General features: G+C 45.6%; 1 protein-coding gene across 2 annotated transcripts in view; it reads right to left on the reverse strand.

Annotated features, from left to right (window-relative positions):
• PACS1 (phosphofurin acidic cluster sorting protein 1) overlaps window positions 1-16,198 on the reverse strand; it is a 1,493,664-nt gene that overhangs the window by 571,148 nt on the left and 906,318 nt on the right. For both annotated transcript variants that reach the window (XM_085625739.1, XM_085625738.1), the window contains one exon: window positions 5,285-5,439. In XM_085625739.1, coding sequence (XP_085481865.1) covers window positions 5,285-5,439 — 155 coding nt within the window. The remainder of the gene's footprint in view (window positions 1-5,284; window positions 5,440-16,198) is intronic.

The following is a 16,198-nucleotide window of genomic DNA, read 5'->3' on the forward strand; positions in this document are numbered from 1 at the left end:
GGCTGTCAGAATCATATCAACAATTTCGGGTGGAAGGTCAAAGCAAACCAGCAGCCACAGCTCAATCTCCACGCATGCAGGTGCAGAGTACGGAGGCTGTGGAGCTGGACCCTGCCCTGTTGCTGCGAAAGTAGATCCTCCAGCGGCATATTCATCGGAGGACAGATGCTCATGTGTAAGTGTTCTGGATACCACACACTCTTGGCTCAATTCGGAGCCACTAGGTAACTCTGAGGCAACAGTTGTACTGGACCACTACTGGATCCCACTTCTTGGATCTTATCTCCACCCAGCAAGAGAAGAAATTGTTTGTCCTCCTTCAAACAGGTGTGATTGCGCAAGAGGTGAGGCAAGTCACTGTTTCCAGGAGGTAGTTCCTTTTATGAAGCCACCTTTTCACTTATCCTCTTATCACATTAGAAGCCTCCATTTGACACTCTCCGAGCTTGCTGGTGGAAGGACTGCTAATGCATCTGGTAAGAGTACGGTTGCTCAGGAGAGGTTGTCTTTTCTCTCATTCTGGTCTGCTGTTTGCGAAAGGAGTCCCTGTACTAAATGGTCTGGTGTGCCCCCATGGAATTTGCTGTCTCTATTTTTTTTCAAAATCTCGTCAACCTGAGGCCTGAAAAGGTGCTCTACATTGAATAGAAGGTTTAGGACATGACGCTGGACTTTGGGCTGAAACCCAGAGATATGGAGCAGGCATGGCATCCAAGAATAATGGTGGCAATATTTACATTAGAGGTTGTATTTGCAGCATCTTATGTTGCAGCAGCTTATGTTGGTGTTAGAGATGGATTTGCCCTCAGACACCATTTACACTCCATGTTTCCTGTACTGCTCCTAAAGATGTTTAAAGAGTTCTGGCATCTCCTCCCACTGTGCCCTGTTGTAGTGTGGCAGGCGTGCCACCGAATTGGCTATATCGAAATAGGTTGCTGCTCTAACTGCCACACTCTTGCCCAATGCATCAATCTTTTTGCTCTGCCTGTTTGGAGGTAGAGAAAAGCTGGTGACATGGGCAGAGGTGTGCTTGAGGGCGATGTGGACCACCAGAGAGTAGGTTGGAACCTGGGTCCTGATGTATGCTGGGTCAGTAGGAGAGTTTTTAACTTCTTTTCGAGCTTGCGGTCACTACCCTTGTCTTGACAGGCTGCTTAAAGTTATCGGGATTAGATTTTTAATGCCATTCAACAGGGGCGGTACGATGGCTTTGTAGAGTTCACATGCAGTCTTACTTTGCGAAAGGATGCAACCCTCAGAATTACCTTATGATAGGCTATGGGGTAATCAACGGGTGAGGCCCTAACTGGGAATGTGAAAGAGAGGCTGACTGAGGCAATGGGGTTTGTGTGCAGGGGCGTGGTGGTAGTGGGAGAGGAAGGGGTAGTGGTGTTGGTAGAGGTGGATGCTTCGGAAGAGGAAGTAGTTGGTGGTTCTATTCTTCACTTTCTTAGGTGCCAGCTCTGGGGAGGGAGCTTGGAAGAAGGTTCCTTGTTCGAAGGCCCGTCCCCTCTTTCACGGAAAAGGTCCTGGAGCTGGTGGCTTATGCAGTTTCACCATGATCTGCCTGTAACTGGGGTGATAAACAGGCACTTCTGCCTGTAATTCAGTTCTTGTTGAAGCATCTCAGGGATCAAAAACTCGACATTGTTTCTGTGAACAGGCGGCAAAGAAAGCTTTGAGGTGGGCTTGTCTTGGCTTCGGCATTGAGCAGGGTTTCTGCGTTGAGGAAGGTTTCACAGTTGATGGGGTCTTGTGCTCTAGCAGAGATGGAGCTTTCCACACTTGCTTTGGATTGAACTGATGGCACTTGTGGCGTTGAAGCACCTGGGACTCGATGGCTGATGGGTGTTGCCGCCCTTGGGTGAAGGCCTACTCACCTGTGAAGCTTATTGCTGCTGCCAACCAGAGCGATAGGCGGTGGGGCACTTAGCTTGCCTTTTCTCATCGTCTATGCTCAGGGCTCAATGCCCAAATCCCACAGCCACGTAGCATTCTCTGGCAAAGGACTGGAGATGGGTCTTGGGCCTCATGGGACGCATGGCCTTTGACACCCTGGGGCATCAACAACGGTCTTCAGTGCTTCTGAAGGTTTTTATACATCAGTTTGAAGAAAGTACCAGGGCTTGCTGAAAGGCAACATGATTGAAAACTAACTGAACAGGGCCAACAAAATTGTCTTCAGGACAGGCGAACTCAGAACCTGCTTGGTGCCGGCTTGAAGCTGATGGCAGGTAAAAATAATCCAACATGGAATCAGTGACGATGCACAATATGTAGCTAGAGGAGTCATACCACATCTATTGACTCAACAGACTTCTTCGAAGAAAAACAGCTTGCAAACGTCAGAGCCCAACACAACATGGCAGGAGTATGTTAAGCACATGTATCTACAACAACACAGGCTACAAACATGTATTTTTAAACCACATGCCAATCACAACTTCTTGAGAGATTTCTTCTCCATGTGAGGAGTCAGCCGCATTGTGGTTGAAGTCTCCTCTGAAACAGAAGAAAAAATACCTAGGAATAGCTCCCTTTGGACTAGAGGCTTAAGCTGTGGTTCGAAAGTCTACCAGCGAGGGGAAAAAGTTGAAAATCTACTGTTTGGCGAGAACTACAGTACCTAGAGCAAAGCAAACCCTGTTCTGGGACTCCCTTAGACTTGACAAGCAGCAGAAAGTCTGTGCAGTGGCGCCTGTAGGGGAATGACAGTGCTTGGTGCAGTCCTCTGATTGGCTAAAGTTTGGGTAACTTTAAAGGAGGTAAACACACTACTAACCAACACTCTAGGGCCTAAAGCAATATTAATAATGTTTATTGTTCATTCATACTACTGGGGATTCCCAGAATGACAACACAAAATACCTCAAGTATATTAATGTGTGAAAGATTTAATGCTGGGCACTCTGTGTCTACTTTCTGCTATTTTGGATAAAAAGGATGAATGGCTCCTCTCCATGAACCTGGATAAGAATCTTGATACTAATCTATTCTGAAATGAGCAACAGAGGCAGAAGTATTTAGCTCATACACAGGAATATTATATTATAGATTATAGACATTACGCAGGAAATATTTATTGACTGTCTGTTTTTGATGACTTTTGAAAATGTAGTCAAATTGGAAGGTATATTCACTACCCGTTCAGACAAGACCAAATTATATGGGGCCTTAACTATTCTAAACAGAGATGGTGAAGAAGGTGACAAGAGAGCTAAAGATGTTGTATCACTGGTAGTCTCATAAATGTTAAATATCACCGGACTAGGAACCTGCACATTGGTCAGAAAAACCTGAGGGTCATAACCAAAATTGGAGGGAGGAGACTCCTCAAAGGATATTCAACTGCGTTTCAAATATGATCAACTCAGGTCATCAAGAGAGAACAGTAATTGAAGAGAAATCATGTGAATTTGGCATCATTACTTTTCATGAACAGGAAAATAGACTGTTTCTGCTAACTTGCCTTTAGAGGAAATACGTACTGCCTCTGGAAAAAGCGTACTGGAGGATGAGACTAATCTATGGTACAGAAACAACTTAACACATACTGGTCAAGAGTATGGAGTACAGACTACCATATGAAAGTATCAAGGCCACAACTTGTACTGATTTCAACTTCTTTTATTGTCACTTATGTAGGTTTTCTTTGTATCAAAAGTGTTACCGGCTTATGTGATGAGTCCTTTCTTCAACTCTCAAATGTGCTTTAGTGAAAAATGGGTAGTACGGGATATCTTAATTACAAAAGTGCTAGTCCCAGGTTAAGACAGTGTTCATGTTCCTGTACGGGACTCTAGAGGAAGTCAAGTTCAACTTCTAAAATGACATCTGACCCAATACCTATCAACCACTTGGAGAATTGTTTCTATGGCAGCTCGATAAATCCTATGTGCTCTATGATCTGTCCAGTGACATTCCAAACGACTAGTAGCAATCTTTGTAGAACCTTTCAAATTTTATATGACTTGAGAAGGTCATTAGGTACCACATGATTCTAAATAATGCTACAGTCTGCTTTGTCCCCCTGAAAGGTACTAACAGATGTGTGATGAGCGGTACCTTCTACTGAATGGTCAGTAGACAACTCCAGAAAGAGGAGACAAGCGACCTACATGCACCAAATCTCTCTTACCAATGTACAACACCACCTTAGCCCTGGGTCTCCTTGGGGACCTGTCTTTATGGTTATCAACTAAGAATTTCAATGCACAATACACAACAGCTTAGCTAATGACAGTTCCACAGAAATAAAATGTGGACTTTGTTTAAGTCAGCGTCCGGAACCTGCTTGCCACATCCAATGCAACGCACATGAAGCATGTAATAAGTGGTAGAAGTGGCAAAAAGAGATAACTTATTTGAAAAGCTAAAAATGCCTGTCACTGCTAAGAGAGGCAGCAAAAAATGAAATATACAATGCAATGCATTTGTAAAGCACAGAGTTTCCTCCGAAGTGGCATTCCACCGCTGGCGGAAAGAACACCTACAAGAAACCTAACTATTGAGATCCTAATGACGTTAAAGCAGGAATGAAAGAGTACGGTTTGGTTTTAAGGCTCTTTCTGAAAACAGCTTCAGTAGGGCTACATCTAGGAAGAGCATTCCACATCTTCAAGGCTAGGACATTTTTTTAATCTATCTCTTCTCATGACCATGTGAATGTGTGGGAGTTGGAATCGTTTGTTTATTACACTTTTCAAAAAGGGGAGAGAATCACTGCATCCTACCTGATAAAATGGAGAAATAAAATTAACAAGACAGGGCAGCTGGAGATGCATTGGTAAGGGACATAGCTCACATATCCACAGGGGAGGGTCACATACGGAGGGCATCAATATCATCAATATCCTTTTGCATGACAATGTTCTTTCTTCAGAAGCATTTTCCATTTCTACCTGTCTGCACAAGTAATTTCCAAACAAATGGAAGCAGCTGATGTGATGCATGGGTTAGGAACAGAGGTAGTGGGCAACACAGAGGACTTATTTAAAAAAAAATCTTTAATAAGCAATTTTGTACTAGAAAACCATAGCAGGACTATCCAAAGAACGAAACAATGAAAGCATTACTGTGTTGTCAGAGGACAGCAAGAGAGAAGGGGCAGACCTAAAAAAAGAGGACAAAGAGAGGCTTAGAGGAGATAAGCAACTGATGAATTTTGTTGAGGCATACAGGCACTGGTTAAAGGAAGAACATTTGAAGATACCAAATGAAAGTTAACATAGATTCATGAAAAGCCATGAAACAGGAGAACAGAATATAAAGGAAAGCTTACCCAAAGGAATGATGAGAAATCTCATGTAAGTGAGCCAGTCTGAAGTACGACTTGCCAGTTGCTTCACAAAGAATCTTAAGATGGCACCAAGATAGTTCTGCCCTCCAAGTGCAACCACCTTTACAGGTCGTGGCACAGTGGAATTACAGTTGCAGCTGAAAAAATATAAGAATTATTTTATGATAAGTTGACGTAAAGGGATGTTTTTACGGTCTAAATGAACACAAGACATGGGAGGAAGAAGATAAATAATGGGGATACCATTCAACTACAATGTAAACCAGGAAAGAAAAGGGAGAACAAATGTGCTTTATTTCAGAAATGTTGATAGCTTGAGAAAGTAGAAATACCCCACCTGTACATTTAAACAAAAAGACTAACCAGCTCATATTGGTGTAATTTCTAATGTATTGCAAAGGTATTGCTGTCTGATAATACGATAAAAAGCGTTAATTTTAAAAATTGTTAGCCCTATAAAAGTGATCAATTTTATGCGTGTTTACAATTTGAATTTTGTATTGTATTGATGTGGTTGTTTAATGAAGACACGGGGTGGAGTTCAATGAACAAGAATGGAAAACAAGCATTTGTAGTGAAATAGGTCTCGCATTTTGCGACAGTTAGAGCTGTTGGTGGTTTAAATGACAACATTTTTTTTACCCATGTGTCTTGGTTTGTAGTGGAATGGATGTATGTGGTGTGGAATGGGTTGCACTGGAATTGTGAGATGTGGAATTGTGTGTGGTGTGGAGTTGATTTGTGTAGTGGAATTATGTGGCATGGTGTGCGGTGGAATTATGTATATAGTAATTATGTGGTATTGTGTGTACTGGAATGATGTGGAGTGGGATTGTGTGTCATGGAGTGTAATTATGTAGTACATTATTTTGTGTTGTAGATTGGTATATAACGGCTAAAGCTGTAGACGTGGAGAGTCTGAAGTGGCAGGCATTAGGTTCTGCTTCCGCTGGTAAAACATGAGGCATCTCACTCTGTACATGGCACGAATAAATAGGCTGGTGAATATTAGGCAATGTTAATCGCAGGGATATGGTTTAACAGAATGAGATGGGATTTATGAAATGAGGTATAGGCAAGTTGAAGGTATGCAATAATAGAGATTAGAGTAGACAGGAAAGCTCAGAGGGTGGTCTTGTGCACGTCACAGTAGCGCCAGTGGAAGTGCAGAGTTAAGACCTCGTAAACCAGTGACCGAGCTTTATAAGTGAAGTCTGGTTCACAGGCAACAGTGCCTTACAAACCAGCAGGGGTGGCATGGTAGCTTTCAGGGCTTTATCTTGCAGCCTACGCACCCCTGAAAGCAGTTCTGTTGCCTGTAGCCTACATGGCAAATGCCAGAGTGACTAACATGTTGGCCTCACTTCCCCCTCTTCTACAATGTGCACCCTTTTAATCTTCAGGGATTGCAAGAAGTGCCCATGCATGAAAGTGAAATACCGTACAGAACAGTATTCCACCTTTTAAACTCTACAAGATGGAAGAACTAAAAATTCATGAAGGTTAACATGTAGTTGGACTTCTGCCAAAACTAGAATTCATTTGTTTGATTCTCAATTATCGCTCACCTTTAGGTTAACTGTTAACAATAGAGCCTGGTCAAAAATACTTCTCAGTAACCTCCAAGCCTTTAGAGTGCATCTTAGAGGGAACTGAAAGTCAGATCATGTCTGTGAACATGCAGTCGGCACTCCTGATAAAGCAGTGCACCAGTGCATGCCAGGAAATCCAGTCAATGGTATGAACAACTCACTGTGAGGTTTGGACTAATCTACACCCAGTAAAACTGATGAACTGGAGAAGGGATTGAGACAGATGGGGAGGAGATGTAAGCAGGGAAAAGACAGAAGAGAAAGGGGACAGGAGAAGTGGAGGAAGAAAGTGAGAAGGGGCACAAAGGAGTAGAGAGAATGGGAAGAGGAAGGTATGGGAGAGATGGCAAGAGGAAATGATTGAAGAGGGAAACCCAAGTAGGAGTAGGTGGTAAAGTCTGGGAAGAGAAGTGATGAATTTGAGCCGATGGTTGTTGGTAATGCCCACCACACTCACTTTAATGAATCCGACATTTAGAGAGAGAAAGAGAGGAACAAGCATGAAGGTCACCTACCATCACCAGGCAGCTGTCTCTGTCCACCAGCGACCCTGTCATTTTAAGTGCTGCAGAGCAGTGTAGGCAGCGGTGGATCAGCTGCTGCGGGGTAGGAGGGGAGGTGGGCAGCTCTGAGCCCGGCTTAGTGGTAGATCACTGTGGCCCCTGTGGTTGTAGAGGTGATTCCGGGAGAGGCTGAACCCGGCCGATAACAAAGGTGCAGTATCCCTACCCTGGCAGCGGGTGTGGACGAAGCATAGAATAGGCAGGCTGCTTTTGATGGTGGGAGAGAGGGCAACCCATGGGGAGATGCAGCTTTGAAGCTATAAGTAAAATATATTGTGCGCTGCTCGTAAAATGGGTGCTACTGAGAGTTAAACTTGAGTTATTTAAAATATGGAGGTGGGCGAGACACCCTGTGCAGAACAAGAGAAAGGTGCGGCCGCCATACTTCAAGATAAAGAGTGGCTGAAGTATACAGCATCTCGCCCTGTATCCTCCTCACCCTCTCTTTCTCTCACGTGCCGCTGGAGCGTTCATGTGCTTGCAGGAGCAGTGCCACCTCTATTTAAAAGTAAATCTGAGCAGGAAGGCATTTCCCTGTTCTGGAAACAAGTACAACCAAAACCAGTACTAAGGTAATAAAAATGCTTCTTCCATGTGTTCGGCTTGGCAGGCATCAGGAGCCCCGGGCTTGGAAGCACGTGATGTTTATAAATACAACATGGCTGCTGTTTTTCTAAACTGAAAGTGGGCACTGTGCTGAAACAAAGCGCGGCACCCGTGAACATAAACCCTATGCACGTGGTGGCCCGTGAAGCGGGAGCCATGGTAATAAATAGGTAGGCTCCAAAGGAACACAAACACCTACAGTGTAAGAAAACTGCAGCTGACCAGTGCTCTTGGCCTAAATACAGAAATTATTTTTCGGGTTCACCAACCAATAAGAAGGCAGTAAATAAGATCGACATAGGAGTGAACCGATGGCAAGCAGCAGGCGGGATTACACTCCGTATAGTGATTACAGCAGGTCTAGCAGACAGTGTGAGTGCGCTGCCTGGGCTCGACCTAAAAACAGAGGGATGCTGTACGAACAACTATTGTTTGGGGAGGGAGGGAGGAAGCACATATGCTTTGTAGCCATAAGCACTTGTGGGATTCAGTGGAAGGGCGCTTACCTGTAACAGTTCTATATCAAGAGTATCTTCATTAAACGCATGCACATTGAATGTTGCCACTCATGAGCAGGATCACATTTATAAACAGAGAGGAAAAAACATTCCAAAAAGCAACAAAAAAAACGCCTATGTATAAAACCAAATTGCTTTACATTTTTAATCCTATAAAACAAGTTTAGAAAATATCAAAACCCATCATTAACTTAACAATGGGTTTTAAAACTACAGTTCAGCTTTGTTGCTCTTAAACAGTCCTTCCTTTCACCATTTGTAAAGTGACAAACTAACATCCTAACAGTTTAGCCTAGCTTGGAGAACTGCAGTGTCACCTTAACGCTGCCTTTGTACTGTTACAGTCCTAGCATGTTGCACAGCGATAGGGTCTGATTTCCTTTTTCTGGCGCAGTGGTAAGATTCAACAATCAGATGGCTCTGCCTCTTCAACTTTAATTATTATATAAATTGTTTAGTGGTGGCATACTGTATGCTTCACTCGAACTCTTTTACTCTTTAAAGTATTTGGAACCTTTATTCTCAGGCAAGCGTGGTATTAAACTCCTTTCTCCCCGCATTGCTCTTGGTCAGGGGAGAAGCACTTTTTCTGTCAGCAATTTACTTTAAGTAGTCCAATTGATTTAGTTTTTGGTGCAGTTTTATTGAGGAAACAAATGTGTTTTATCGCCACCGATGTAACGTTTTGAGGGGAAAATGTTAGTCATTGGAGGGCTGCGATCTAAGGCCTTCTACAGTTGCTTTGTTCTATAGCAGAAGTGTCAGTGCTGCAAAAGGGCCAATGGAATAGATATGCTCCTATCACACCGTTCGCAATTAGTACAGATACAGAGATAGAGAAAACGTAGTAACTGCAGCAGAGTCCTCTGGTATTATTAGCTTTTTTATTTGATTTACTTAGTTTAGTGCTACATTTTGAGTATAGAATGCATGAACAGTATTAACTGAATAATACAATGCAATATAGTTAAGTACTATTTTGGTTTTTATTTCTAAATATAATTTTATAAAAAAAATACAGAGGGCTGTTACAGATAGAATAAAGTACTATAAACAATTCGGACACCATAACAACTTACCAGAATGGCACCACACATCTAACGCCCTCCATATTTAATTACCAATAGACCTAACTCTCCCAGTCACGATCGGTCTTCCATCCACTGCTAAAGCCTGTATGGAGGAATTATGTCACTGACATGGCTGTATGGAGGAATTATGACCAACACCTATTAAAAGAAAAAGGATTAGTTACTTACCTGTAATCCTAGACACCAGAGCATATATATATATATATATATATATATATACACTTAAAAAACCATAGGTTTCACACACGTTATAGTTAGGAATTAGCATTTAAAAAACCTTGCAAATTCACTTAAAAAAACCATAGGTTTCACACGTTATAGTTAGCTGGACATTTCCCTCGTAAAAAAACAATGAAATTCCCCCGTTATAGTTAGTGCAGGCAACTATAACTCACGCGACCGCAATCCTCTGCTGATGACGTCAGATATTACATCACTGATTACATATGTGTCTTTCTGAAAATTAAATATTTGTAATATATGTATAGCTAAAGATTAATGGAAGAAGACATGGGTAAATAGGTGTCTAAATACAGTGATGTAATATCTGACGTCATCAGCAGAGGATTGCGGTCGCGTGAGTTATAGTTGCCTGCACTAACTATAACGGGGGAATTTCACTGTTTTTTTACGAGCGAAATGTCCAGCTAACTAGAACATGTGTGAAACCTATGGTTTTTTAAGTGAATTTGCAAGGTTTTTTAAATGCTAATTCCTAACTATAACGTGTGTGAAACCTATGGTTTTTTAAGTGAATTTGTACGGTTTTTTAAATGCCAAGTTATGTATTTATTAATATTTTTTTTTCCAGGTTTTTCACCGTGCGCGCACTGTGCGCACTTATAGATATATATGTACTTTTAACTGAAATTTTCTCAGGAACTACTGAACAGATTAACTCCAGATATTCAAAAGGCACATCCCTGACCTGAGGACTACCTCTCGGCCAAATTTCAAGTAATTCTGTTCAGCCGTTCGGGCTGTAGCTGTGTCTAAAGGTCCTATGGAAAAATGCATGGGAAAAACGCGTTTTGGGACCCCCCTTTTATCTCAGCCCCCGCTTGACGAATCCCCCCGAGACTTTCAGGGTAGGAGCGGAGCGTAGCGCCCCATGGTTTTATTACTATTCACAACATCCTCAGCACACGTATGTAAAGTAATGTTAAATAACAAAGCAAGTCTACACAAATTATAAACACATTTTTTTGGAAATCTTTTCTTTCTTTAATTCTTTTCTTTCAGTTATTTCATAATGTTCTGAATCAGCCAACACGTGTTTTGTCGCAAACACTGGGAAATCGTCCCGCGACTTTTTCAAGGCTGTGTAAACAAAATCAAAAAAGGCCATTGTGACACCATACAAAGAACTGGTGTACACAAACTTATATCCAATGTTACTGTGACATAATGTGCAAGTGCAAATGCATGCACATTTTGGACCTACAGTGTTAAAACGTGACTTCGTGAACAACGAAATGCAAAGATATAAAGAACAATATATTTCACCAGTATTTTAAATTAATATTAAATACTTGGAGAACCTTGCACCCAGGTGATGACGAAAAACCTATAAGAGTGAAACGCTACCAGAACCCGATAATATCCCAGGGCACCAAATCAAACTACAAGTACACTTGTCTGAGCAAAAATGTAGATACACCTAGCCTGTGTCTGGCAAATCATTATCTTATTGCAACGAGTCAACACAGCCCTCAGAGACCAAACAGTGTGTAATATCTCATCCATCCAAAAAGCTACATGCATTTCCAAACAGATAATAAACTGTATTCCGGTACCTTAACAATCAATGGTGGTGATCTATGCGGAAGTAAGCAAAAGGGAGTATAGTTAGATAACCTATCATGCACACTCATCTTAATCAAGTGTGTAACCAAGAGTCAAGTCATCACCTACTTGTCATGTGGTGATAATTTCATCCCACACTCGTTAGACTGCAATCAGGTCTAGTATCCTCGCTTCAAACTGTTCTGTACATAAACACCGTGCACTTTCATTATGTGCAATTCTGAAAAAGAAAGGAAAACCTCTGGTGTAATCAGCTTCCCTTAGGACCTTGGCCTGCTTACAAAGCATTTCCCTTTACTTAATAAAAATCTATGCCGCTTCCAAAATACCTAAAGTAGTTCTCCCAATATCTCAACAACCAAACCGCCGCACTATTAATACTCTGGCAGCAAGCCATGACATCTTACCGCTACGAGACATTGTACAGCTGCAAGTCAATCCTTCATGCCGGTCCTCGAGTACGAGACCTGGAAATGCAATTTTCCCGCAATTATATACCGGGAGCTAAAGTAATGGAAAGAGGACTGAAACCGCCCTAATTGTTTTTTGAAAAATCGGTTTATTGTTTTGCAAGTTTTACAGCGTACAGACAGGTACCAGGACTCAATTAACATTGACCATATCATAAAGCAGTAGGCTAGACCAGAGGAGCCGTACCGTGAAACATGGGGACCTCTCACCCGACAGTCAATGATTTCAATGACCAAGTGGTAATAATACGAACCCCAGTACGATACACAATGTCATGCTTTGGTATGATAAGTCCAGTGGTATAGTGCACAGAGTTTACACAAATCCTTCAGGATACTTGCGGGTACAGATAATAAAATGGAACATAAACAGGAGGCAGAACGTCCAAAACTCCCAGCAACCAAGAACAGCAGCAGAGTCCGACCTGCAAACATATATTTCACATTATTTCCCCAGCCCCTCCCCCCCCCACCCCCACGCACCCCCCAAACGAGCAGTCCCACATCGGAAACCTGATATTGTCCACCCTGGGCATCAGTCATTATGCTGCTGACTACTTGGCAGGCTAACTGACCGCATGTACTCGCTCAACCATCTCCGGGGACACCCCTCCCACCTGGGCAGTGTGTCTCTCCGCCGTGTCCCCCTCAATCCGCGTCAAGGCCTGTAAGAGACCTTCCCACTGTGTTGTGATAGGTGTCCTCCGAAGCCCCAGTGTTTCCTCCCTCCCTATGCCTTCCGCTTTGGCCCATGCCTGGAGTGAGAACCACCATGCCCGTATGTGTGGCAGGTCCGGTGCCTTCCAGTGTTTGGTGAGTAGCCGTTTAGCCACCACCAACCCCAAGTCAAGGATACGGGAGGTGACTTTCATAGCTGGTGTTCTGCGGAATAGGTGTAGTAGGTAGACGAGTCACTCAAATGGTATGGTGCGGCCTGTGCATATATGCAGCGCCTCGTGGACTGACTCCCAATATGAGCGCAGCTTGCGGCAACTCCCCAGCATGTGCACCAGCCCAGTTCCCAACTCCGCACAGCAGGGGCAAGCCGCATCGATGCGGTGGAAGTATCTATTAATCATTTCGGGTGTGAGGTACGCCCTGTGAAGTATAAACAGCTGTATATGGCGGACCCGCATGTTGCGGGGTACGCGTATTGGGCTCTGCAGTATCTTGCCCCATTCCCTGTCGTCCAGTGGCCTCCCCAGGTCTATCTCCCATTTGCGGCTAAGCGGTTCTAGGCTGATCGCCGCGTGCGTGCGTAGGGAGGCCACAAACCACCGTATCAGGTGCCTACCCCGCCCCATCACATGTAGATACTGTATGGTGAGGTGTTGGCTCGGTTCCACCGCCATGTCCCCCCACCTAGCAGTCAATGTCGCGACCAGGGAACGGTGTCTGAGGAATTGCCCAGGTGGCAGGCCCGCCTCATCAACCAAGGATTCGTAGTCAATGAAAGTGCCATCCTGATAGAGGTCACCCAAGGTCTGTATGTCCGCTGCATGCCACTCCGCTAGCTCAGGGGCGGTGAGCACCCCAGCCCGCTAGGGGAGCCCTCCAGTGGAATGGCCGGACCATAAGGAACCAGGGTTCTAGTGAGGTATAGACTGCGGCGGTAGCATTTGTAGGCTACTACCATGAGGAGTGGTGTCGGCGTTGGGGCTTTCGCGGCAGGATGAAAGAGCTTGTTAATGTCTGCTAGAGACAGGGGAGGTGTTGTTGTTGCAGTGTCATCTAGGCCCCTACCTGCTAACCAGCGGGCTATCCATTGAAGCTGCGCTGCCAAGAGGCCTCCCTGGTCGGTAGGTAAGTAGAGCTTGGGCAAAGCCATCCTATGCCGCGAGCTACCCCAAATAAAATCCTCGTAAGCGCGGCGAAGAAGGCCGCTGGGATATATGTTGGCAGATTGGCAAAATAATACATAAGACGGGGAGTATCACCATCTTGGACAGGGCTACCATGCCGGTAACCGTAAGTGGGAGCGTGCTCTAAAAACGCATCTGGGACCTAATCGCCGTCACAGCCCTGCCCAAATTGCCCTCAATGAGGTCCACCGGCTGGCGGTATTTCTGGACTCCTAGATATCGGAAAGTGTCCGCTTTCCACTGCACACGCACACCATCCAGGATATAGCCTGGGTCCAGGATATCCCCTCCAAACGCATACAAACAGGACTTAGTGGTGTTCACCTTAAGTCCCGAGAGAGCGGCGAAGTTAAGCAGTATGCTTTCTAGAGCGACCGGAATGTTACTGACGAACACCAGAAGGTCGTCGGCGTACAGTGACACCTGATGTGTCGCGTCTCCTAGGGGGATTCCATCACCTAGTGTCGTGCGCAATGCAGTGGCTATGGGCTCCATTGCCAGCGCAAACAGGCGGGGCGAAAGCGGGCACCCCTGCCTGGTGCCCCTGCAGATTGGTATTGCAGCAGAGATGTAGGGCCCAGTTTCTACCCTCACTGAAGGATTTCTGTACAGGAGTGCGACCATCTGGAGAAACCCCGGGCCCAGTCCGTATCGCATCAGCACCGCCTCGAGGTAGCCCCACTCCAAGCAGTCGAAGGCTTTTTCGAGATCTAGTACGAGACAACCCGCCCCAGGCCACCTCTGCACACTATCCGAGGCCACCCGGAAAAACCACCTCAGGTTCAGTGAGGTACTACGTTTAGGCACAAATCCGTTCTGGTCGCTGTGCACCAATAGGGGCACCACCGGCACCACCGGCGGCAGGCGCTCAGCCAACACCTTGGCTAATATTTTATAGTCCACATTAAGTAGAGCATGGGGTCGGTATGATCCCAGACTCACGGGATCCCTATTTGGTTTAAGCAGGGACACCAGGTAGGCCTCGCGCATTGAAGGGGGCAGAACACGCTCTTCGAGAGCTGCGGAATAAAGGGCATGCAGTTTCGGCTCCAGGGACTCCCTGTAGGCCTTATAGTATTCAGCCGGGAGGCCATCTGGTCCAGGCGCCTTCCCGGTGGCCATGGAGCTGATCGCCCCGCCAATCTCCTCCAAGGTAAGGGGCCCGTCCAGCGACTCCAGATGTTCTCCGGGGACCGTGGGTAGGTGGGCGGCTTCCAAGAAACCGTCCAGCTCAAGCCCGGAGCAGCGCCCAATGGAGCAATACAGCTGCGCATAGTGGTCGGTCATCACCTGGTGTATTTCGCGCTGCGTGTAGACCAGGGGGCCCTCGGGCGTACGTATGGCCCCGATCGGGCGTGGGAGTTTTCCTGCTCGAGTAACCAAGCTAGTAAGCGACCTGCCCTGTCGGCTTTGGCATGAGTGCGTGCCGTATGGGCCGTGTAACTGTGGCAGCGCAGACGCTCCAGAAGGTCAGCATGTTGCGCCCGAAGGCGTGCCAAATGTGCGGAGTGGCGGTCCCCTCCCTCTCCGTCTCGCTCATACTTAAATAATTGTGTTTCAATGCGAGTGAGTGACCACGCTAATTGTTTGCGTATGTTCCACGTTTCACCAAGGCAGTGGCCCCTGATAACCGTTTTATGGGCATCCCACTCCACCAGCGCATTGCTCGCAGTCCCTTCATTCAATTCAAAATACTCCAGAATTGCCGTTCCCAGAGAGGCACGAAATTCCGGATGTTCCAACGCGGCGGGTTGAAGATGCCATGTGGGTACAGGGGGGCGACCAGGGTCCCAGTTCAGTCGCAGCTTTAGGGGATTGTGGTCCGAATGGGTACGCCCCAAATACTCAGCATCCTCAATCAGCGGGTACAGTGCCTGGGAGCCCACTACCCTGTCCAAACGCACGTGAAGGACGTGCACAGCAGAGTAGTAAGAATATGTATGAGTGTCAGGATGCAGGCAATGCCACACATCTAGCAATGCCCAATGTGAAAGCCATCCGGCGAGGGCCCGGGCGTTCGAACCGGCCTGCGTGGTGCGGAGGGGCGGAAAGGACCTGTCCAGGTGTATATCTAGTACCGAATTGAAATCCCCGCCCAGTAACCACGGAATTCCAGCGTAAGGGGCCAATGACTGGGACAGCTGTGCCAAGGAGGAGGGTTGGTCGATGTTCGGAGCATAAATGGAGCCCAGTAGTATTTGCTGGCCGTTTAGTGTTCCCCGAGCTAGAGTGTACCTGCCTGTGGGGTCTATCACTGTGTCTGCACATACAAATGGGGTGCCCGCCCGCACCCAGATCAGTGTGACCCGAGCACGTGCTGAATAGGCTGTGCCATATAGTTGGCCTCTCCAGCGTTTGCGCAACCTGTCTAGCTCCGGCTGGGTCATA

This window comes from Triturus cristatus, chromosome 9 (assembly GCF_964204655.1).
Source record: "Triturus cristatus chromosome 9, aTriCri1.1, whole genome shotgun sequence".
NCBI lineage: Eukaryota > Metazoa > Chordata > Amphibia > Caudata > Salamandridae > Triturus > Triturus cristatus.